Genomic DNA, 25301 nt, shown 5'->3' on the forward strand with positions numbered 1-25301 from the left:
TGCCACGCGTGCGAGGTCGCGGCTCGAGTCGCTCGGCTAAATCCTTTTCAACCGGACCGGCCACATCAGCTGAAGCTGTCCCGACTTTCGTCCTTTCGGGACCCTGTATTTTCGGACCAGTATCGAGCCCCTTGGGTAAAGCACGCCCAGTGCGCGCCGCAGCCCGAACCCCGGCCACAGCCCCGACCCCGGACCAGAGCGCCGCGCCCGTTCCATCCACCGTCTTACCCCCGCACGTGTGACGTACCCGTGCATGCGCCAAGCATGTCGGCTCCTCAACCGCAAAACCAAGCACCCCCGGCGGTGCCGATGGCAGGCATCGTCAAGCAGGTACGTGCAACATTATTCCGATACCAACTACTCCGATCGTGAAGCGGCCGACCGAACCAGGAGGCCGGCACCTGCGCTAGGCCATATGGAGCTCGGCCGACCACTTCACCCAAACTCGATACGCGAGAAGCACTCGCGTGTTCAACGTACTGCGATAGCTCATCTCGTCGATGACACGCATCGCTCAAACCGATTCTGCGAGTATCGCGAGCGTGTTGAGCGCTTGTGCAAGCACGAAGCGAGGAACGGTCGGGAGTCGGACATGATCGTTTCCGTGAAACTTTAAAAAGAGCGTGCGTAGTTTGTCCCCCTTTTGGGACTCGCGTCTCGGCGGGTCTACGAGTCGTGGCCACGCTGGTTGTCCCGCCGAGTGCCGAGACTGCCTTCCGCGGAAGAAACCGGCGCTCATTCGAGTGTGCGCGGCTAGTCGCTGGTTTGACCTGGTTTCGGAGCGGCTTCCGCGGCTAGTCGCGTGGACTGCGGTTGCACGGTCGTTTACCGGTGTCTGCCGTGAAAACGTGGCTGAAGAGGCTTGCTCCGGCCGAGATCTGAATCGTGGGCGTATCTCGAGGGGGGACGACGAACTTTCTGACGGGCATCACTCGCCGCCACAGTCCGCTCCGTCGTGCAATAAAATTGGCATGTACAAAAATACAAATAAACAAAGCTACGCCGTACATGGGCTTTTTAAACTCTCGGTTTCTGCCCCGGCTAGTTCTCGCAATCATTAACTAGTTCGCCTTAGGTCACTGACGTCGTGTTGCGGAACTATTTCCAGCTTCCCAGTGGTAGCGCTCGAATTGAACACAAAAGATGGGGCTTCATATTTGCCCGAGAATAGCGCGTAAATTTGAGGTCTCTGCGAGGGGTCGGTGCCTTGAATGGCCCGAAGAGATGGATGGATATCTCGGGACGCTTCGAACCGGGCGGCATAGTGTGCCACCTGGCCAGCGTTTTTTGTTTCAACAACTCGTGCGCGTTTATATATAAGAAAATCTACCATAAGGATATCACGGAACACTCCGACAGATTGCAAGCTGTTGATTGGCCGAGTGCATTTGAAATAAAAGGCGTTTCGGCCAAACGGCCATATAGTGACAGATCTGCGCATTATGTGCCACGATTTATGCAGTTATGTCAAAAGCTTGTGCGGTTACATGACTTGTCATCATCATGGTAGCAGGCATGTCATCGCATAGGAAAGCGCATTGTATAAACTATAGTTCACACAGAAAGAATAGAAAAAAACAGAAATGGATGAGGGACACTGAGTTCTTCCAACGAGCAACGACACATTTATATGATGGGCATCATGTAAATGTGTCGTTGCTCATTGAAAGAGCTGTGACTGTCTGTCTCTCATCCTTTTCTGTGTTTTTTACTCTTTCTGTGTGAACTATCAGTCATTAAACCTTGAGATCGCGTGTGGACATCACACAAGGGGTGAGAGGTTTCAGGACATCATTATATAGAAGCGAAATAAAAGGACCTAGTGTCACTTTCAAAACAAGCACACTTTTGCTTACACCAGGTGTGCACAGGAAACAGCTTTGCAAGAGCTGCAGCACCTGCACACTTTCATCTACACTGGGGGTCTTGAAACTCATTCGAGTGTGGGCTCCAAATATAATACTCCCAAAAGGTCGAGGGCCAACGTAGGGCGAGGGTGATGAAGGCAGTATATTGATATTTTGGGTACAAAAAAACAAAAAAAACATGGTGTTTGACGTTTCAAAAGAGCCGATGCTCTCAGTGGCACCTTGGAGACTTTCTAGAGAAGGCACCTCATGCTTTCAGCTTTTTGTAAACTCCCTGTTTTTCCAGTGACATATTCAGCTTTGATTTGCTTCTGTGACGACTTTGAGCTAATAGCTGATGTAATAACAAGATTTAAAACGTCAACATGTCGGCGTTTTTTGATAGAGCATGAACAATCACACTGTCGCTCACCGGTCGCACAATTCACTCACCTTAACAGGCATGATAAAAATATATCTTTTTATGGAACAGTTTTTGCTTTCCCAACAATTTTTATTGCAGCATCAAAAAAAAAAATTTATATGTTAAATGTATTTTTTAATAACTTGAGCTCATAGCTTTATCTTTGGCAGTTTCTCTTGCTGGGCGAGAGTTCATGCAGCCGAGGTGTGGCCTTGAGCAAAAAGCTCACCCTTGTAGCGTAGTAGTGTGCTCATACATGGGGCAAACATTCCGCTGCGTAAATGACTATGCTAGAGAACACTCAGCAGCTGTCAAGCAGACGCCATCTGGGCATCTGGCTGTGCATTGCGATCAATGCCCGTGCACTTCCTTGTTTTCAAACAGAACCATCGTGGGACTACACAACGAAAAAACAGCTAGGGAAATTCACGAAGGTTTTTGTCATCAAAACGAGGAGCATCGAGAAGTGTATCAGTGAGCCGTCTGTGGCACTGTTAGATAAGGAAATGTTATTTCTGGAGATAGAGTGGGGTGACTGGAAGTGACGTGGTGTTATTGAAGTATTTAAGTCTGTGTTTCTAATAAACATTTAGTTGCAAGTGCGCTCCATGTTGTCATTACCTCCTTCACTTTGCCCTTGTCCTTGGTGCTTCTATCCAGTCATGAACCAACTTGCCCAACTGAACATTTTGTAGTAGAATAGTGGTATTGTCGTACAGGTGACTTACGTAAGAAAGAGTTAAGAGAAAAATATTTAGACGAATACTTAATCTAAAATTAAATAGAGTAGTTCAAGATGTGTTAACAAGTTCTATCAGTAGAGTTTCTTTTTGAGCAGAAATGAATCGACAATGTGAAACCTATCTATGGCATATGTAGCACACTCAAGGCATAGGAACTGGAGCTTGTAGCTTTGGGATGCTTGCGGCCCTTGCTCCAAAGAATCGCACAAGCATGTTTGAGATCCCTGATTTATATCATAGACAAGTTGAAGGTAGCCATTGCTCTTCGATTAGGGTTAAGCGTGTTTCATAGCGCACAAAAAGCCATGTGTTATGGGAATCGGTGGATGAATACATCCGAGCAGTTCGAATTGGGGTGGTAGCTTGCGCCACCTGGCTGCTCTGGTCATGTCCTATGTTGCTCTACCAAAAGGGCTATGCCCTATTAATCCCTGGAATTGAGAGCACTGTCTTTGCTGCCGTTTACGGTGTGGAGATGGATTACTATTGGCAACTACGCATTCTAAATGAAAGCATTGTCCCGTTTTATTGCAATTATTCTGCGAGACATTGTGTTTGGAGAACAGAAAGGATTAATCTGATTTCGGGGAGACACCATAAATGCTTGTCATCTTTGTGGTCTTGAGTAGTAACTTTTAACTGCAACGAGTTACTTTTTTGTATGCAAATTGTAACTCTAGTTCTATTACTTTTTTTTTATTAATGATGGAAGTAATGACATTAGTTTTGTCGTTACATTTCAGTTTCTTGAGGAATAAGATATCATTGAACGAGTGCAACATAACTATTTTTGCCCTTTCAAAATTGTGTGTTCTGACACTTCGAGTGTCAATTCACCTTGCACCAACTTGGGAATATGTTGTTTCTCGTGAGTCACTACCCGAGTATATAGTTATGTGTAGAGTTGATGAAAAAAAAGAACCTGCCGTAATATCTCTAGAGATAGCCCGCTTAAAATAGAAAGCAACTAGGGTGAAAATTAGGAGCAGGCTAACTGTCGGTGTGCGATCAAAAAAAAAGTTGGAAAAATGCTAGCTTTAGAATTTGTGTCCTGTGAAACTTGGCATCACAACTAGGGGCGACAAAGCAAAGATTACTGTGCTTAGCCAGCAATGTTCACTTGTCTCCTGTCATAGGTAAGTAACACCATTTCTGCCGAAGTAGCCACTGGCCAGGGCCAAGCAATTACTAAAAGTGGGCTGTCTTTCGGTGTTTTTAAAAAAACATAAAAAGTCCTGCCGAAAAGGGGGGTGGGTTATCTTTCAGGGGTGGGCCATCTCTCGGGATATTACTGTAGTTATCTTCAGACATGCGCTTGTACTTTGTGAGTGGACACTTACATTTTAACAGCTCGAAGCAGCACTATCTATGTTGACATTTTTTCTTTTTTTTTGTACAATCGCTTTTCAATCGCATCAACCGTGAAACAATACATGCTCAGGGTGTCGCTTAGTCACCATATGAAGTAAAACACATACCCATGTAATTCACTTGGGGAGGAAAATGTTTTCTCCATTCTTTCCTCTTTTTTTTTTCTTGTTGGAGAAATTAACTGAAAAGTAATGCCATTAATGTTTTAAAGTAACTGTGGATGTAAGTACAATAGTTACTCTTTGTTGCTACAGTGGTAACTTCTCTTTTTTTTTATGAAGTAGCTGTAACAAATTATTTTTTGGAAACAACTTACCCAAGATCGCATCTTAAAAACCATTTGTAAGACTGTTCAAATTAATTTGTCTTCCTTAATGAAAACAAAAATAACTGTGAGGTGAAAGGGCCATTGAATTTGCACTTATGATTTTCTTATATCTGCATTTATGGTTTTGATTGATAGTAAAATGGCTAACTATTCCAACATGGCATTTGGATTGTAGACCTATTGCGCTAACTCTGCGGTGTAGGCATAGCAAAGTGATAGGGAACTACTTGTTTATGGAACGTGCGACTTAGGTTGTTAAACAGTGAAAATGCTTGTTTTCATGAGGCTTAAGTTGTTTTTCTTTAGTTGCCTATGCCTACTATCGTAAATCCATGAGAGGAACCAACCCGCTACCGCCAGGATAGTTCTCAATGGCAGCCATTCAAATATCTTTCTTGCTATGGGCTGGAATATATGTAAGGAAAAGTCATGTTTGGAAATGGTTCTGGAACGTCACATGGAGATTGTTTTTTGTTTATATTTCTTTTTGTATTTCGGAAAACACATCTGTGCTTATAGCACCAAGCAGCTCCAAGATTTGCTTAAACTGCTGTGAAACTCGATTTTTGTTGCTCTTGAGCTGCTCCAAAGCTGAACTTTTATTGCTCCAAAGCTGCTCCAAAGGGGCATCTTTGCTGCTCTCAGACCTGCTCGAAAAGGCTGAAGCTTGCTTCCACCCCTGGTTATGTGTTGGACATGACTAAGAAAAACCCCAAGACCAGGGTAAAAAAGGGGGCAAACTAACACTGTTTCAAACATATCCATCTATTGCAAGCAATCAGGCATTGATAGGAGAAAGTGCAAGGGGGCATTTGAAATATCTATGCTGCTTCTTGACATGATTCAACTTGTGCAGAACCCATCACTATGTAAGACTTCATGTTTAAAAGGATGCTGAACCGAAATCTGGTTTCCTCAGAACACGGCGGCAAAAGCGTGCAACGGAATGCTACAAACATAGAAACATCACTCATACAGGAATATTTCAAACAAATGACCGTTATTAAAAAAAAAAAAAAAAAAAAAAAAAAAAGGGGGGCGCATTTGACAGATATGTTTATGTCATGTTTCTTCGAGAAGGAGAGGGAACGGCCTCGGTGTCTTCTCCGCCTCGCGGCCTTGAGGGGGCGAAGCAAAGAGAGGAGGAAACAAGATATCTTGACGTCACGTGCCTCGTCGGCCTCATTCAATCTCAACCTTTATGTTATAGAAATATGTCCGTCCATTCCAGATATCGCCTTACGAGTAGCGTTGTAGGGATTGTAGCGTCCCACCTACAGCTCCTGCATTGTTTTTTTTTTTAAATTCAAATTTCGGTTCATTATCCCTTTAGAATCTGCAGAGCATAGAAGAATAGTTTGTGCCAGATGCTCTTTATTAAGAAACTGACCGCAAATCACAAAAAGGGAGCAAAGACATGTCCATCTTTGTCCCCTTTTTGTGTTTTGCTTTTATGTTCTTAATAAGTATGTCAACACACTCGTCAAAGGTTTCATGTCCTTTTTTGGTTTGTTACACGAACCCCCAAAATTACTTTTTTTCTCCACTTCTTTAATTTTCTACTCTAAAAGAAAACAAAAGATAAGTGATAAGTCGGGCTTTTTTACGATTGACAGAAGTACGACCTCTTCTGCGGATGACCCGAGGCACTGATTCAAAGTGTGAATTCTGATGCTTCCTTCTTGATGGTAAGGGGGCTGGCTCTTTGGTCGAGGAAGTAGCGCCATCAGGAGGGCGCATATCCCTACATATCCCGTTGCAGGCTTGCTTTCCAATTTGGGAACCGAGGGCTCCAAGTGATTTAAATGATGACCAGCGGATGTGAAGACCAAAATCATGTTTGGGTGAGATTGCCGGACGTTCACTTTAGGAGCCGGCGACACTAAGCTAGGAGAAGACGCTCTTGTTATGGTCAGCTGGCTAGATCCAGAATCGGCAATTTAAGGACTGGGGGTCTCAAGAGTGTATCCCTCCCGATCGCAAAATGTCAGTTGGAGAATGTCTTCCAACGATTCTGTACAGATGCATTTCTGCCAGAAGTGTGAAGCGCTTCGTGAATGCGGACAGACCGAATTTAAGGGCTTTTTGAAATGCACGCATGCTGCTTCTTCATTGCTGTCACTCTTTTCAGAGGCCTGCCCCTTGCAGTCTCCAGCCCTAGCCATATTCTGTAAAGTGAAAAATATTAAGGCACTCCTTTTGTTTATCAGCCAAACGTCCCATGTGCAGAATGCATAAGCAACATATACTCAAATCTGGCCAGCATGGCACTGGGACGCCACGTGGTGGTGTCGCGATAACATTATTAGATCTACCGAATTTAAATGTCAAGCCGTGGTGCAACGTGACTCCATGTCACGTGAAGATGTTGCATGATGGCAGGCTGCCACTTGGCAGCTTGACATCCGTCACGCGACACCGTGACGTTACGTGGCCTGATTCGTGTCATGTGGTCACGTGACGATGTGACCAGTAATGGCACTAGCCATGTGACCGGTAGTGGCGTTCCGCTAAATTTAGTCAATGACAACGCAGTACGGTGACTGCAATGTGATGCAAATTCCAACTTCGCTTTCGTTAACGCCTTAACCGTTCCTAGTTTTAGGGAATTTCAGGCCTTCCCTTGCCTACTGTAAAATCCCGGGCAAGCACCCACTAAACATTTGGAGCTAATCATGGAGCTAATCATGTAAAACTGGGGGGGTGGGTGCTTCTTAAGTCAACAATATGCAAAGAAATGTCCTTCGCATATTTTTCGAATGTTACGAAATTGAGGGGTAGGCGTTTGTTGTAGAATGGGCGGACGCTCGGTATTTTATGATAACTTTCAAAATCAAATTTGTTGCCTTCAAAATCAAATTTGTTGCCTTCAAAATCAAATTTCTAGCCACAAACGGTCACAAAATCAAATCTCTAGCCACAAATCACTCTTTTTATATTTACCAACCATCGTCGTACAACCAGTGTAGGCTGACCTCTCTTTACCTCTTCTTCCATTGTGCACTGGATGCTCCCATCTGTCTTTTCTATGAAATATATCGTACTAATCCTATCCTAAAAGAAACACTCCCCGTCGACCCATCTTTCATTTCTTCACGTCTCGACCGTCAGTTCAAGGTTGGCATTCCTCATTGTCAGACCTCGGCCTATTATGACTCATTCATGCCTAGAATGTCGTCAGAGTGCAACCACCTGCCTGCATCTATAATAGTGATACCATCGTTAAATTTGTTTAAAACTGCCACTAATATTATTTTTGCATAAGTGTCCCGTAACTGTGTTCAATTCCTATGTATGTCTTTTTACTGTGTCTAGTTCCCACTCCCCTCTGTAGCGCCATTTGGCAACTGAGGTACCGCAACAAATAAAAAAAATTAAATGGGAGCAAAATTTAAAAAATGTCAGTGCCGCCATCTGTTGGCAAAGCCACAAACCATACCACGAGCGAGCCTGGGTCATCCGAGACTGTCGAGTGCATGAACCGAGGAAAGTGGACACGCCACTTTCGTCCCGAATGATTTGGGGATGGCTTCACATTGACGAGCAAAACGCTTAAAACCTGAGGGTTTGCTCTTGGGTAGCACGTTGATCGTGGGTGCTCTGGCTTTCCATTGCAGGTCCTGTCTGGGGACACGGTAGTGATCCGTGGGCAGCCCCGGGGTGGTCCGCCGCCCGTGCGGACCCTCTACCTGTCCAACATCACGGCCCCCAAGCTGGCCAAGCGTCCCACCGAGACCATCAGTGAGACCAAGGACGAGGTAGGCGCACGGGCTCCTCCTTTATTTGTCTGTTAACCGACACCTCTTGCCTTGTCAAGGCCAGGGCAGCGAACCAAACCCAAAACGGTAACGAAACTCTTATTTTTGACCGAACCGAAACACACCCCGAAATCAAACATTTGATATATTGAACCCAAACTGGAACGAAACCAGAACCTCGTGCGGCGGTTATCAGTTCGTTGGGAAGCGGTTTGAAATAAAGAAATGTGAGCCGTGCCCGATTTTGTGGGTCATGGCACGCGGTTCATGTAGCATTTGCGGTGATGGCACCGGCAGCGTGCTAAGGCCCGAATAAACAGCAGCAATGTAGAGAGGAATCAGTATTAAAACCAGTAAATACGGTGTTAGAGGAGAATAACATAGCGGACCAAAAAACGGACGACACATTTCTCCAACAGGAGCGTACATTTAGTTTGACATCCATCAATGCGACAGTCACCGTGCAGAGGTGGAAGGGCTGAGGAGGATAGGGAGGGAGGATGGAGGTGGAGAGAAAGAGACATGTTTTTGAGCCGGCGGCGCACGCCGAAGTCAAAGGGGGGGGGGGGGGGAAGGGAAAAGAAGGGGAAGAAAGGGAAGGGGCATAATAAGGGAAGTAACCTTGAGGAGGGATTAAAGGGTGGGCGACCGTACTTCAAAGGCGCCTACGTTAGTCGCATTTCCAGGCGCAGAAGGAACATGTCGGCGTCGGAGAGGCAAAGCAATGAGGACCCAATGTTTTGCGGGGAATGGCGCATGGCGAAGGCTTCAATAATCTTGCGGCTGTATCTTGACCTATGTGTTCCAACAGTTGTAGTGGCTGAAAACTCTGGTTTGCAGGACGGGCAAGGGCCGACGTGCCGGGCTATTGGATGGAGGCTATGGAGGGATGGGTTGGAAGCCGCCTGTTTTACCTCGTTGGCGCTCTCCCTCAGGCGGTCGTCTAGGCAACGGCCTGCCTGACCAATGTATCGCGAGCCACACTTGAGCGGGATCGAGTAGACGCTAAGCCTGTCTACAAGGAACGAACTTGGTAGCGTGTTTCTTGGGGCACGCCTTTGGGCAGTCGGTTTGTTAACCTTTCTGCAGAGTGAGGCGACATGAGAAGAACATCTGCGTGTCATGTCGGAGCGCTAACGATTTGATTGTGTAGGAAACGTTGTGCACGTATGGAATGCACGCAAAGCGGAATGCGCGTGGCCTGCCCTTAAGTTGTGTGCTGGTGGCCTGGGCTGTCGTAATGCGTTTTAATTGGGTCTCGAGTAAGTCTTTTGGGTAGCCTGCCTTGATGAGGCGGATGAGCTGTAGGGAGCAGCTTGTCGAGACCAAGTGAGGGCATGACTTCGATTGGGATGAGGTCAGGAGGTTTTGAACGATTCTGCTTTTGACGTTTTTTGAATGGTTACTGTGGAAGAGAAGCACTGGTTCGCATGATCTTTGCTGGAAAGATCAGCAAATACCGGACTCTGAGGGATGCCGGCGAAGATCCAAGAACTGCAGTCCGTCCTGGGGGGGGGCCTCGCTGGTAAATTTGAGGCCGAACGAATTATCTGAGATAATTTGCCGCCGGCTCAAAAACATATCTTTCTCTCCACCCTCTCTCCACCCCCATCCTCCCCTCCTTCCCTACCCTCCTCAACCCTTCCAACTCTGCACCGTGACTGTTGCGTCTGGTGACGGATGTCAGAATAAATGTATGCAGCCATTTGGAGGAACGTGTTGTCCGGTTTATGTCCTCTATGTTCTTCTCCTCTAACACCGTAACTTAACCAGCATGCTCCATTTCCACGAGAACCAATAAATAAATTTGCTGTTTACGTGCACCGCGACTGGGCATTGGCAAAGAGGCGTACATGGCTAGCTGACTATGCCAAGAGACTAAAGAGCTATTTGTCTATTGCTGCTAAGCAATACTAATCGACGGAAGTGAAGACGAACGAAAAGTGGTAAAAAATCGATGCACCGTCGTTGCACGTTTGTGTTGCGGTGGCAAAAGCTAAAGGTCCCACCGGGACAGCTGGAGGGAGAAGCGTGACGCAAGGGCGGGGCGCGTCTGGGCACCGATCGCCCGGTATCACCTGGGCGATCGATTAACATCCGCAAAAGGGCAAATCCCGCTCGACAGTGCCGAAAACCACCAAATTTAGCGGGAAGGTTGCTGACTTGGTAAAGTGGCTCGAGTGCATGTTTGTTTCCCGCAGCCCTTTGCCTGGGAGGCCCGGGAGTTCCTGCGCAAGAAGCTGGTGGGCAAGGAGGTGATCTTCTTTGTGGAGTACAGCGTAAGCAACCGGGACTACGGCACTGTTTACCTGGGCAAGGGTAAGCCTCCTCTTCTCTCCCTCGAATGGTTGAGACGCCGCAAGACATTTCTTTGGGACCCCCGGAGGGACGTCCTAGAGAAGCGTGTCGCAAAGAAACATGTTTCTTAGACTTTTCAACGTGATTTTGGGGCGTCTTTTTCTTGCACAAATGGCGTTTACTGTAAAATATTGAGCGTGCCGCAACGTGTGCCCACCTCACACTTTTGAAACATTCTAAATATAAGCGAGGTACATATGGAGCGCTCAACGCAGCGAGCGTTTGATCGCTGCGCTAACCGTCGGCTGCACGCTGGTGTAGAGCGGCGAAGCTTTGTCGCTTAAAACGTTAGGGATTCGGCCAGACTCCCGTACTGGTTCTGTCTTGTAGGGTCAAACGAGGAGAGAGCGAGGACCTACCCACCACGTGCCCCTTCTGCTTTTCTGCTTCTGACCCTAAGGAACACCTCTTTCTCGCGATAAACTTCAACTTTTATGTGGCTGCTCGCTCGGCGTTCTACAGTAAGCCTAGGGTTTCACAAAACAAAACAAAATATTGTTCAGCCTTTTCACTCTCGTGAAGAAGGAAGACCAGCGGAGCTGTACTCGGTACACTGTGTGCTTCTTCTTCGTCGTCGTCTGTTTTTCGCGCTGTCTCCTACGATGAATGCCCAGCAACACGCCCAACTATCCATTCTTCTATTATAGCTGGAAAGGTTGTCGCCGTCTACGAGCGACGGCGGAAACCATACTGGTTGTGTGGTTGTCGCCGTCTACGAGCGACGGCGGAAACCATACTGGTTGTGTGGTTGCAGCCGTCGCATATAGATGACTGTAGCTGTCCAGGTAGCTTTGAGTCGCCATACACGGACACGATCCTGGGGAACCTAGCCCTTTACAACTCCACTGTAAAAAAAAAAAAAAAATTATGCGTGGTGTATTGTCTTTGTGTATTTTTGTTACCTTCGATAAGTCGCTTGTCTAAATCTTAATGCGAGCACGAAGGCCTCGAGGCCTCACGGTCGGGTTTGAAATTCACCTACGTCTATTGACGCTTTCCCGAGCGCAGGGAGGTATGCTTAAAAAGCGTTAATGGGGTGATTGTGCTCGAAGTTTAGTTGCGAGTCTGGCTTTACTTTCAGAGAAATATGTCATGCAACTTTCGTTGCGTGACAGAGCTGTGTTGTGTGGTGCCTATTAACCCCCAAATTTCGCAATAAACTGGTGGCTGAAAAATTGACAGAAACCTTTACCATTAAAATCCCTTTTTTCTTCTCCTTTTGTCCTATGTCTCGGGTTTTACCATGCCATAAAGAGTTTTTTGGTGGTGAACTAAAGCGTATTATTTATTAATTTTTGGTTGCCCTCCTCTACAACATAACCGTGCGCTAGGAGAGTGTGAGCTCGTCTTAGGTGGTGCTGCAGACTGATAAGTTTTGGGTTCGATTCCTGGAGTCTGATTTTGGTTAGGGTAACTGCGAGAGCATTTTAGGTTGCTGATTGGATGTGGCGCCACAGCTCGCGCATAATCAACCAATGAGACATTTTTGACCCGTGTGCAAGTTCACAATCTGACAATATTTTGATTAGGATGTTTCACCAACATATAAATGTGAGAGAGGTCTTGTGGCCTCTTTTGTCCTTAGTACTGCTTCATCCACCAATCGATGTCAGATGGTGTACTGCAGCGAAACAACTTGAGATTTGTAAGCGAAGCATGGGTTGTCAATGGCTTTCAACGTTAGATAGCGGACAATAAAATTTCGGCCCGCGTCTAATCTCACTTCATTGCAGCGGTCAGTTTGTATCAAATGGCAAACTTCTTTCACGGTTTGTTAGCAGACGATGTACGGCGTTTTCTCAATTACATCTACGAATGGCGCTCCGTAGCAGACGACCTGCAGACGCCTGCGAACACTATCTTCGATCGCTCCTAAAAATAGATCTCGCAGTGGCTAGAATTAGACCCCCTTGCCCAGGTGGGGGATGAGTGTCTTCTAATCCTGAGTAAGTGCTTATGTACATTGGTTTGCTAATGTTGCTGTGGTAACCAATGCGGTTTCACTGACATGTCCTGCCACGGGTTTGCTGGGGCAGACAAAGTTTTAATGGCCAGGGTTTTGTTATAATGCATTGTTTGCTTTAAAAAGTGCACCACACTCATTGGAACAACAACCTTGGCCGTCCTCATTTTGCAGACAGGAGCGGCGAGAATGTTGCAGAGTCCCTCGTGTCCGAGGGTCTGGTGGATGTTCGGCAAGGAGGCAAGGGGGAGTGAGTCGACACTATTTTCCTTCTTCAGAGTGCTTCTGTCCCTTGTGGGATCTCCGGCATGGGGCTGTGACCACACAGAGTCTCTCTCCGAAATGGGCAACACTCCGTTCACCCTTAAACTGAGACTACGGTGGGAGCTACGTGCCCACCGGACCAATCAACCGCCTCCCTGTTATCTACCGACCTGGCCGGGAGCGTGCGGACGGAGCGGGGAGAGGGAGCACGGAGCACCCTCTCTCCGCTAGCTACATTTTCTCTTCTGGTCGACGCGGCCGCCCGGAAAGAAAGAAAAAAAAAGCCAGCGTGCTCTGCAAGCTGGCTTTCCCCCAATGCGGCCGCTCGCGTTGGGGGAAAGCCAGCTTGCAGAGCAAAACGGCGCTCTTGGCAGTTTGGTATATCGGTAGCGGCTGCTATTTTTGTTCGATGCAACCATAGCTTTTGCTATATATTATCGCTGTAACATTACTTACTGTGCACTAAAATTCTCGATATAAGGAATAATTCGAAGTAAACAGGTTCGATATAGTCGGGTTTGACTGTATTTAGAAAGGTCGAACAATCCTATATTGTCGAATAATTCGATATTGTCGAATACTTAAATTTGATTCGAAGGGAATGTTGAATAAAACAGAATTCGACTGGCTATTCGTAATAACCGAATATTCGCCCATCCCTAGTGAACGGAGGATAGACCATGTCCTGGGATGTCCCGCCCCGTGAGCTGTGATGCTTGACGTCGCTATAGAACATCGCGAGCATAATTAAGTGAATCGGGCATTACAACTCGGTGATGGCCACTGGTAACAATGATGAACATCTCCTTGTATCTACTGTTTGCACCAAGCCTAGTTACCCCAAACAACCTTCAAATTTAGAAGTCTTTTGAGGGTCAACGTTTGGTCTGCGGGCTGCTGTCGTTGGAACAAGCAGACGAGTTTGAAAGAGCGGACGACGGTTGGAACGTGAAGACGGCCGCTTGAACGTGGAGACGCACTGGACGTGGTCCGCGGGTGGTCCGGACAACTTGACGGCTTTCCCGCGCTCACGTTGGAACAAAACAAATAAATCCGACGACCACAAGTATCCGCGAATTCAACCCAGAGTGCTTTCCCCACGAGCTATCGTGGTCCGACGGCGTCTGGTTTTCCCTTTTCACGGCACTTATCCATGTTTTGGACGACCGAGCAGGCAGAAAACGCACGAAAACTGGTCTTCAAACCTTTCTCGGCTGTTTTGGCACAGCCCCAGTTACTGTGTTTTGACGAAAAGGCTGGTTTTAGCACCGCAGTTTCGATTTAACGAAGTCTTTGCAAATCGCACATACACATATCGACGGCCTCCCTGGAAAAAAAAACATTTTTAACAGAAACAATTCATCTTATGGAAAACTAACCATAGAAATGTGTGGTCATTATCTTTTTCACAAAATAGAAGAAAGTACACACCGATGGTGGTGATGATGATGATGAGTAGCGTTGTAGCCTCTGCCTCTCGTGGAAAAAACAAAATGTCCGCCATTACATGCACCTATGCCCAACTAACTAGAGCTCTTCCACGTCTGCAACAACAAAAATTGTTTCGTGGCTCGAGTGTTATGCTAGAGGTGGTCGTGTTCTTCTTGGAACAATGAGTGGTGCACTGCGCAAAAGGAAAGTTCTGTCACTCGACATCAAGGCGAAATTGATTGCTGAAGCGACGGATGACGAAAAGAAAAAGACAGTTGCCATATGAAATTTCGCCAAGTTCACTTTCAACGATTTGAAGTTGAAAGCATTATGGCTGCCGTAAGTGCCAGTGGTTGCTTTCCTGACTGCTCACTCCCCTGCGGTCCCATAACCGTACAAAATGAGGTTCGACGAACTCCATTCTTCTGTTACTGCCACATTTTGTAGTAGAATCTTATTTGCGAACGCTTACTTGCAAGATGTGGGGCAATAGGAGGGATTTGGGAGCCTGGAAGACGAATTGCAAAGCTAAAAAACAAAAACCTCAGTCCAACGAAATTCGCAATTTCACGAAATCTTCGGCTCAAAACACGACTCTGTTAAATCGAGGTTCAGCTGTATCTCGATCGTTTGAAATAGACGATAATTCGAAATACCCGAGTCGGACACGGTTGGGCTCGACCGTAGATCGCCACTTGTCCTCCTTTCTTGCTTTCCCCCTCGTGTAGTGCATTGCTATAGTTGCCGACAACATGAGAGTGGCAGGGCGTGTTTTGTGGGTCCCTCCAGCACGTGCTTGGTGCTTTCCAACGTGCTTTGGCTGCGTGCACGGCACGATACGCCTAAGCGTCGTTGAAGGTATGAAGCTCGGGCTGGAGGCAGGACGGGTCCTCCTCGTCGTCTTCGCCTCGCCGGCAACTAGAGATTCCTCAGAGATGAGACGAAACGAAATTGTGCGGTTTCCAGGAGCCACCAGCGCCTCTGCGACCTCCAGGAGGTGGCGAAGTCGGCCGGGCGGGGCAAGCACGGCCCGGACGCGAGCTCGCACGTGCGGGACGTCAAGTGGACCCTGCGGGACAACGAGGACCCCCGGACCTTCGTGGACCGACACGGCCGGAAGCCCATTCCAGCCGTGGTGGAGCACGTGCGGGACGGCTCCACCGTGCGGGTCATGCTGCTGCCGGATTTCCATTACATCACGCTCATGCTGTCCGGCATACGGGTGGGTGGCCTCTTGCCTCGCTCGGTCCGTCCCCGGTTCGTTTAGCATGCCGGGTGCCCGATCTCTGCTGCCGATTGGCCTCGGCACCGCAGGTTGCGCGTGTTCGACCGACGAGACGATTTCGACCTATGCACAAACTCAAAGTTGGGCAATATTTTGGTGCGAATGTCTCGCCAACATGCACACGGCGAGAGAGGTCTCATGGCCCCTGCTACGCTCGCCTTAAGAACTCCTTCATCCACCGGTCGATGTCGGCTCTTGTACGGCAGCAGAACAACGGGAGATTTGCAAAAGAAGCGCCTGTTGTCAATAGCTTCCAACGTGAAAGAGCTGACAATCACTTTTTTTTTTTTCAATCAACATATTTGCAGTTTTTTTAGAAGCCACAAAAAATTCTTTGTCCATTTCTAGTATTGAGTGTGTGCCCTTGGTGACCCAGTGTCTAAACCGTACAAAATTGCATGGGACCACGGAGAAGAGAGTGATCACGACTCAAAACGGATGGTTTTCGATCGGTGGTTTTCGGGCATAAAGAAAACTAATATCGAGCCTTAAATTGTGTTCTGGGTAGTTGGGCTGTCATATGTCATGTACAAATAAAAACCTTGGCGAGCATAAATACCCTGTCAGTATCCCTTTAAGGGGGGACATGGCCTGGGAGGGTCAACTTTCGAACCGTTCCTTTAAATAGATTCAAACTTTTAGGGTGCATTGAACCCAATTAGGATTGATGACATCTAAGGTTTCAGTCTTGTAGACCAATTCTACTGCACATAATGCTTAAAACGCTCCAGAAAAAAGTGACTTCAGTAAGAAATGTACTTAAAAAATATAATAATTGCAATCCACGAAATGTTTCTTTAAATGTGAAGTAGAATACCCACAGTGCAAGCTAAGGTAAAAATGAATTGTAGAAAATGCAATTCTAGAGAAAAACAATAATACCCAAAAAGTGCAGAAGATTTTAACAAATTCCTGTGTTTTAAAATATTTAGTTTTTGTCATGAAGAAGTTAGCTTTTTCAGAGTATGGGTACCTTAACTTGTTCCTCAGGAAATTTCAGTTTAGGACGCCACTGAATGAAATCTTTAAACTTTCAAAATGTCAGATGATACATTTACTCATACCACATTTCCTGCCGAAAAGTGGAACTGAGAAAAATGCATTTGAAGTTTCAACTTCAGGTTTCTTTTTTTTCTATGAGCCCGAGGTAGGCTAAATTCACCTGGGGCATTGTTAGCACCTTCTTCTTTGAGACTTTGTTGTTCCCCTGGCAATAGCTACCAGTTTGTGTCGTTTGTAGGCAAGCTAACTTTTGTAGCAGACATTCCTTGACAGATAAACTGGCAAGAACAAAGAGGCAAATCATACTAAGAAAGAGCAGCAAGGCAGGAATATGATCTGAAGTGGAAGATGCTGTGAAAGGGCGTTACTGAAGATGACGTAATATCACGTCACCGGGCAGGACTAATCGTAAACCCTGTTTCGGGTCTCAACCAATAAGATTGCTCATACCAAATTTTCAGGATTTCTTCTGTTTGTATGTAAAGGGTTCTCCTGGCCATTGATACTTTTAAACTTTGAAAGCTTCTACGGGCTAAATCTGGAGTAAATGGCGTTTCCAATGAGGGTGAGATGTTCTGGCTATGTTAAACGAGTATGAAGCAGTACTAAATAAGAAACACACAAAACTTGCTCCCTGCTGGCACGGAGGGCTGCCGACATGTTGAAAATAATTTATTGCGAGATAAATCCTGCATGTTTATAAATGAAACTTTCTGAAACCATTCTTTGGAAGTTATTAAACATAAACATATAATATTTGAAAAAAACTTTTTTCTGAAAATTTGGATTTCCGAGGTTATGTTCCCTTAAAGTAGCATTTACTACATCCTGGCAAAATAAAATTTCCCACGATTACCGTAAAATGCAGGGGAACTTAACATTTCCCGAACTTGGGAATTGTGCAAATTATACATTAAAGGGGTCATGAAACGATTTTTGGGATTTTCCTTCTTAGCTTTCCTCCTGAACTCACAAATCGCGCATTGTACAAAACAGTTTAAGATGACTGAAAGGAGGGATCCCCTCTTTCTCGGACCCTCATTTGTGTACCCTGATACAGCCATTTTCCCCCTAGAAGATTAGCCCGTCACTCAAAACTCGGACAAAAGTTGCTTTCCTCACCTAGTTCAGCACTAAGCTGGCAGTGCTGTGGAAGCTACGTGCTCATTTGGGGCGGCCACACTTTTGCCACGTGGTCACGCTCCCTCCCGCATACACGCCCGCAGAGAATGAGGTCAGGCAATGAAAGGGAGGCGGCTGATTGGTCCGGCAAGCGCATAGCCTTTACCGCACTGTCAGCTTAGGGGTGAAGGGAATAACTGAGGTTCGGTGTCATGTGATGCGTGTTTGGGCCTGGTGACGCGCTTTAGGTTCCGCGGATTTATCGCAGTGAAAAGGCAGAGAGCTTTCGAAGGGAAGGAAGTATGAAATAGTCTGCCGTGTTTGAAAATTTTCGTATAGAAAATCAGGCTTTTGACTTTCTGCCTTTCTTTTGGCCTACTAGGCAATATGCTATTAGTGAAATCCGAATCTAAATTCATTTATCCGGTCAAAAACAAAACCAAAATAAATGACAGGTATTGCTTTAGTGGCACAAAATAGGATCACAGCCAAAATATTGCGTCAAAGTGGAGCCGCGTATTCCACAGAAAACGATTTTAAAGGTGTAACCGGCTGCTCTTTAGCGGGCGACAAGCAGGTTAGCTTTTGGTTGAGCAACACTGGGCGACGCGTACTGCTACACCCCCGTGACGTCACGTCGAGGCCGTATAGCTGATGATGATCAGTGTTGCTATCCCTCTCAAGAGTTAGTTTTGGTTTTGCCGCCGACGCCCGAAATCAAACTTTGAGCCGTGATAATTATAAAACTGCACGCATTATCGAAAAAGAACTTGTAACATGTAATTTAGGGTCACTGACTGAGCTGAAAACAGTTGTAATCCCGAATTGGAAAATATTGACCGGGGTTTCCCTTGAACTTTAATGTGCTTTCCAAGCTTTCTGAGCAGCTGGCAACGTAAAAGTTAATAATCCAAGTGCGAGCTTCTTTAATGCGAGCGTTCCTGAATTTAACCCATTTATACTCCAATTTAATCCAAGTGGTCATCAATTTAATCTAACTGCCAATGGATCTAATTCAAGTTGTCGCCAATTTAATCCCAAAGCCACCCACTTTAATCTGAAAGTCACCCCAGTTAGACCGTTCATATCTATGAATTAAAGAATGACTGCTGCTCGCCTGTCAGGGCTGTTTAAAAGGGCTGAGGTGCTTGCGAGTTGCGAATGAATTTTTAACGTAATATGCCAATTCAATGGCGGCTTTGTTGTATTCCAAATCCAAGCACTTTCGGGTACGCTTGCTCCACGTTGCGGTTTATTCAAAGGGTGTCGTCTTCTTTAAATTGTCTGCAGAAACTCGGCGATATGCCTGCTCTGTGACGCGGTTGCAGACAATAATATGGCAGTTCACGTTTGATTGAGTTGTTGAGTTCAACCGGCTATCATACTGGGCACCGTGTGACCGTAGCTAGTGTAATGTGACGGCGTACCGCTGGCTTCAAATCGCGTCGAACTAAAACTAACCTTGCTTGTTTGTAGACAGCGGAAACTTGTAAGCTGGATTGCCGAACACATCCGCAGGTAAAGTGGCATCTGTCGACGCACTCGCAACACGCCTCAACTCGCCTTCATTTTGTCGCGCTGCGCGCCCTTTAGGTTATTTTAGCTCGTAATGTAAAACTATGCTCGAAACTGAACCTATATATTAAATATATTGTTAGTTTGCTCGATTAAACTCGCGTGGTTCGTGTACGGTCTACGAAATAAACTGCCAGTGGGTCGCGTTGCCTGCAAAACGAACGAGGGTATTTTGTTTTAGTCTTTGCGCAGTGCTATCTATGTAGATTACTAGGAACCTTCCCGAAGCGGGGACGCGGTCAGGTTGCCTAATGGGCCTTCTTGCCCACCCGGGCACAGTCCAGTAGCACAAGGGTCTGGGGTCCATTTGGGGACTGTGTTGTCCCCCGTGGGTGCCGTGGGTTGACTGATTCGTCCCCCCCCAGTGCCCGTCGACGCGTCCGGACGAGTCCTCCTCGGGGGCGGAGTCTCCCCTGGTGGAGGAGGCCAAGTACTTCACGGAGAGCCGGCTGCTGCAGAGGGACGTGGAGGTGGTCCTGGAGGGGGCCACCAACCAGAACTTCACCGGCTCCGTGCTGCACCCCGTGAGTGGCGCTCCCCTTCGCCGTTCTTCTCTCGGGAAAGAGTTTCTTCGTGCCGGAAAACGGCACCGTAATAAATGCGAGGACAAAGATTGACAAGGCACACTGGCAGGGTGTCTACCAACCGGGAATTCTCAGGGATTTTGAATAGTCTGGAAAATATCAGGGAAAACTCGGGAAATTTGTGCTTTTATCAAGAAATTTTTTTATTATTATTTTTTTAAGTGTTACAGATGGGTTTTCACAGTCCAAAATTCTTCAGGTTTCACTGGAATGGGCCAAACGTACAGTCGAGCCCGGTTATATCACACCCGTGTATTTCGAATTATTGTTTATATGAAACAGTCCAAACATCCCCTTGAAAATCGCATTGTTTTTCTGTTTCGTACGCCTGTAACCCCCAAGGCGGGGACACTCCATGTAGCATCGCTTCTCCCGAGGTCGGATTGCGCTGGCAGGGAGCACATAGCTCGGGTTGCGGGGCTGGCAGACCGCCAAGCCAGCATACGCGCACGCGGGGATACGCAGCGAAAAAGCAATTGTATAAAAAATTAAAAAAAAAAAAACCAATAAGAACAAAAAAAGTAGAGGATGGCAAAAGCAAGGGGAAGGGCACCCAGGCGCGTTGTTGGAAAGGTCGCGTACACTCTTTTCCCCGAACACCGCTGTCGCTGCGCGACTCCTTAGCTCCAAAATAAAGAGCAAAAAAAAAATTTCGTTAAGTGGAGTGTGTTGTCAACAAGAGTTGAACAATCGCACTTTGAACGCCTTATCTTTGTTTACCTTTTTCTTTCCCCGTTATTGCTCCCGTTTTTCTTTTAGAGCGCAGCGCGCCCGTTTCCGGCTTGAGCGGCGTCGCCTTCGGCGTAACCGTGAGGTCACATGACCCACCCCCCTAGGTTACATGACTTGGGGGGGGGGGGGGGGGGGGGGGGGGGGGTCGGTCGGTCGGTCACGTAAACCTCAGTTTAGCTTTTATTTATATTTTATTTGCTATGAATTTTACTAACCACTCCGTTCTGTTTTCTTTTTGAATCTAATTAAAGTTACTCGTTACTATTAAAACTGTATTATGTCGTTTTTTTTATTTTATAACATGCTTTTTAGAGAGTGACAGCATCTGGCGACATGGTGTCAGCCCATCTTGACCCAAAACAAAGTTCCGTGTCACTCAGGGAATTTCACAAAAGTACTCAGGGAAAACCTGGAAAACTCGGGGATTTTGAAAATGTCAACTTGGTAAACACCCTAACCAGCAGCTGGGTTAACGGAAAGAAACACTAATGCCTACAGGCCGACGGAAAAAAGGCTGGTTCTTTTCGAGTCGCCGCAAGCCTCTCTATTCTTAGGAACACAGAGTGATTGGGATGACGGCTAGAGAGGCCTCGCTGATGCCTTCATTGGAAAGCTGGGTGTGTTCCTCCTTTGTAGCTTTTTCTGTTTTCTCGTACACGATGGACCAACTGGTCCCTGGCAGGACTTAGCTGTCTGTCAGCAGGCAGAGAGTGCCTTCTCTCTTGGCAGCACCTCCTGGAGGCCACACGCTGCGTCAGCTTGCGGAGATCAGTGCGGGGCGGGACAGGAGTCCCTGCACTGACCCCTGGAAGGTGATGCCGCCAGCTCTGGCCCCCCACAAAGTGGTGCTCTTGGCCCTCTTCCATCACCTTCGCAGTCCGGAAAAGGAGGCGGATCTTTCGCTTCGCTGAAGGTCGTGGTCGTAAATGGGCTTCTAAGGGGAGTGTAGGTTAAGGGGAATTGATGCGGGTATTGGTAGTCGTGCATCGAGCAAAAATAGACATGCAAGGTGAGAGACAACGCAGGTACGAAAGATGTGCCTGCGTCGTCCCATGTCTTGCACGTTGATTTCTTCGTTCCTTTCAAAGTTTACGAGATTTTATTTTGCTACCTTTTAACGTGCAGGGCATTCGAGTAATGTTATATTGCGGGAGAGCTCGTAAGTTGGGAAAGGCATAATACAGTGTAGACCGCATATAACGTATGTCGCGGGAGTCGCGAAAATCCGCACTATAAGCGGTACCGCGCTATAACCAAAACATCAATTTTTCAGGCCAAAATACATGCCATCAGACAACTTACCTTTGTAAAAGAATTTATTTCTATATTAGATAAAAATAAAGCTTAGTTTGAGGAAGGTCTTTATTTCACCAGACTAGTACAGTTCTGTCTCAAGTGTGTCACACATTTTGAAAGAAATGAGCGGCTTTTGCCTGGCGCGGCCTTTTAACGGCGTCGCGAGTTGCGTACGGACGTTGCGAGCGGTCAGGATTGCTAACCCTAATCACTTTTCTACGGAGATGAAAACACGTGAAAATTCGCATCCTTCATACGGTACGCGCCAGTAATACCTTGAACTTGAGCACACGCATGAAATGCGCCAAATAAGAAATCCGGGCGATGTTCGAGGACACAAATGCTTAGAAATCACCGCTGTAGTCGAAGTAAACAAACACGACGACGCGGGCATTTCTGCCGTCTTGACAGCGCCGCCACGACATCGCCGCACGAGTAGGTGGATCTTCCCTTTTAGTACGTGCTGGGTTATCATAGCGACACACAACGAAAATTCACAGTCAAGGATAGCGCTTTTACGCAGAACAATGAGATGACCGCCGTCTACGACGACGATCACAACCGACGCCATGTTCGCGGATAGAAGTGATAGAAACAGCCGACCCGCGACCGGCAGACCGGCATGCAACGCGCACGAACACTTCTCCTCGATCTGCGATTGGTCTGTCGGTGCGGTTGTTTGTTTCTTTGTTTCCACGCAGCGGAGGGGCGGAGGAACGCACGCACGTGAACGACATGTGCGTGCGTCCCTACTGAAGCCTCTCTCTTCTCTTCTCCCCACTTCTTCGAGCAACATCCTCGCCCCGAGCCGTCAGCGCCGTTATCTAGTGTCGCACAGGGAAGCGTGCTCGCTGCTCCGGTCGTCGGCGCGGTCGGCGGGCTGTGCCAAAAACCGTACTATAACCGGTATTTCCCTTGGCGCGCCTGCATTTTAAGTGGTATGTAAATACATGGAGTTCTATGGGAGGTGAACCGGTGGTTTAAAAAAACCGCGTTATACCCAGTCCTGCACTATAAGCGGTTACGTTGTAAGTGGTCTATACTGTATTCATGGAACTGCGCATTGCTAGTCTCTAGTTAAAACCCGCTATACTCCACCTTATCTGAAAAGAACCGGGTCTCCAGATAGCAAAAATTGCTAATTTCCTAAACATAAATTTTGTGTTCTATTTGAACTGCATGCGCCGTATGCCCATAGGAGTCGTGTGGAATTTCTTCACGTATTCCGCGTAATTCGTTTTGGGCATTACTTGCAATTTTGGTGGCCATTGTGTGCAATTTCCCCCAATATAATGAAACACCATAAAAGATTTCTACCACTGTCACTGCCGATGGCGGTTCATCTTGCAAGCAGTTTTTGACGATGCTACTGTGGATGAGTTGTTGTGGTGTTGCGCCGGTGTTCTCGGTGAGGTCACGCATTGATTGAAGCGGGAAAGAGGGATTGCTGACCCTTATCACGTTATTCCTGCACAGAATGGCAACATTGCAGAGGGGCTGCTGAAAAACGGCTTTGCCAAGTGCATTGACTGGAGTCTGACAACGGTCACTGGAGGTTCTGAGAAGCTCAAGGCTGCCGAAAAGTGAGCAACTCTTTTTCTAAGGTGGTCGAGTTGGGGGAACTTGTCGAGTTAGAGAACCGTACAACCTAATAATGGTATTGTAGTAATAATAATCTTTATTTTTCGGTGCCCAAGAACAGCTACAACGGTCTTCTCTTCGGTGCACTGACACAAAAACATACACAAATAACGGGAAACAAAAATGAAACTTGCACACGCATTAAAAATATGTAAAATAAAGAAATATGCAATTAATGTATATAGTGTTATAAGTATGCCTACATGTTTTCGGTAAAAACCGATAAATCCCAAAAATGGTAACCCCGCAGGTAATTAATCAAAAACGGGAAAAACCAAAAATCCTTGAACTGGAGCTTTCTTCGAATGAGAAAGTCCCAAGCTTTGTGGGTCTTTAATAATAATTGGGGTTGTGTGGATATTTATTTGGCGTGTAGTTGGTCAGCCATTTCAAAGATGCAACGAGTCACACGCTGTAGATGAGCAATTTAGCCAGTGCAGTACAACCGCTAGCCTGGTGTCTTTAAAGTGCACCACGCAGTAGTGATACACGACCGCACGCCGGTATGATGCTCATTTAGGTCGAAACGGGCAGGGGTGGGGATTGAACCCAGGATCCTGGGTTCTGCAGCGCAAGCTTTTGCTCCACGTGCTCCGAGCTGGTGTGCGCTAACCCACCCGGCCACCGATCCCCTTGTGGATCTTTCTTGTTGCTTTACTCCGCGTTGACTCGAAACGCAGCCGCAATTTAACTGTCCTTGGGGCTTATTTCTTCGAAACCAAGCATCTTATCGGTACCTTGCCTTCTTTTGTTGGTTCCTTGCCCTCTCTTATCAATAGCCCCGGTAAACCCTGATATTTTTGTTCTACACAAAATATTTCTACCAAAGTGCATGGAATTTGTGGGGAAAAAAATTGAGCAGTCTTGGGTTAACCCACAGTCCAGTCGTAGCGACAGCTACGACACGTCTCGGCGAAGTCGTTGGGAATCAGCATCGCGTTTACTGACCGTAGAGTGCGTGAGCAAAACCTTTCTGGTCTAAACACTTGTTTTGTTCCATTTCGTTCCAAGCACTTTTGTTTCTCTTTTGTTCTCGAGTGTGTGAAAGCGCTTCTCCTGGCAAGAGCTTTTGGTCTTGACAGTACTACAACACCGTTTCGTTGTCTGCTATATTAATTTTTTTCCAGAGAATACATGCAGTGGGCATTGAGTGATACAAAACCCCCAAGTTTAGAGCGTGTTGTTAATGCTGTGGCATAGCTCAGTACTAATACCTCCGCTTTGCGCGCTGCAGACCCAGGTTCGATTTTCGCATGCAGCGGGCAATCTTTTTCGAGGATTTTGCGACGTCGACGACGGGCAACCTACATTGCCAACCACAACATCAAGGGCTACCACTACTACTACATTAACAACAACAACATCAGCAATGGACGTCATTTCGAGTGGTGCAGCTAGCAGCTATCTCTGTAAAAGCATAGTAGCTATCTCTGTAAAAAAAAAGAAAAAAAAGCTCTCCCAATATTGAATAAAAAGAAACACCGAAAGCATGGAATTCTAGTTATGAGGCAAGTGCGGGGTCGTCTAATCAATTGCGGTGCAATGTTACTGATGCAAAGATGTGAAATGAGGTGGAA

The 25301-nt window shown here is 46.7% G+C and overlaps 1 protein-coding gene across 1 annotated transcript in view; it reads left to right on the forward strand.

Annotated features, from left to right (window-relative positions):
* Window positions 1-31: 31 nt before the first annotated feature.
* LOC8041829 (staphylococcal nuclease domain-containing protein 1) overlaps window positions 32-25301 on the forward strand; it is a 46788-nt gene continuing 21518 nt past the window's right edge. The window contains exons 1-7 of the mRNA XM_002415006.5: window positions 32-330; window positions 8331-8471; window positions 10673-10790; window positions 12967-13042; window positions 15454-15709; window positions 19837-19995; window positions 23560-23666. Of these exons, the coding sequence (XP_002415051.2) occupies window positions 265-330; window positions 8331-8471; window positions 10673-10790; window positions 12967-13042; window positions 15454-15709; window positions 19837-19995; window positions 23560-23666 (923 nt within the window). The 5' untranslated portion in view covers window positions 32-264. The remainder of the gene's footprint in view (window positions 331-8330; window positions 8472-10672; window positions 10791-12966; window positions 13043-15453; window positions 15710-19836; window positions 19996-23559; window positions 23667-25301) is intronic.

Source organism: Ixodes scapularis, unplaced genomic scaffold, assembly GCF_016920785.2.
Source record: "Ixodes scapularis isolate PalLabHiFi unplaced genomic scaffold, ASM1692078v2 PGA_scaffold4__175_contigs__length_147842914, whole genome shotgun sequence".
NCBI classification, from domain to species: Eukaryota; Metazoa; Arthropoda; class Arachnida; order Ixodida; family Ixodidae; genus Ixodes; species Ixodes scapularis.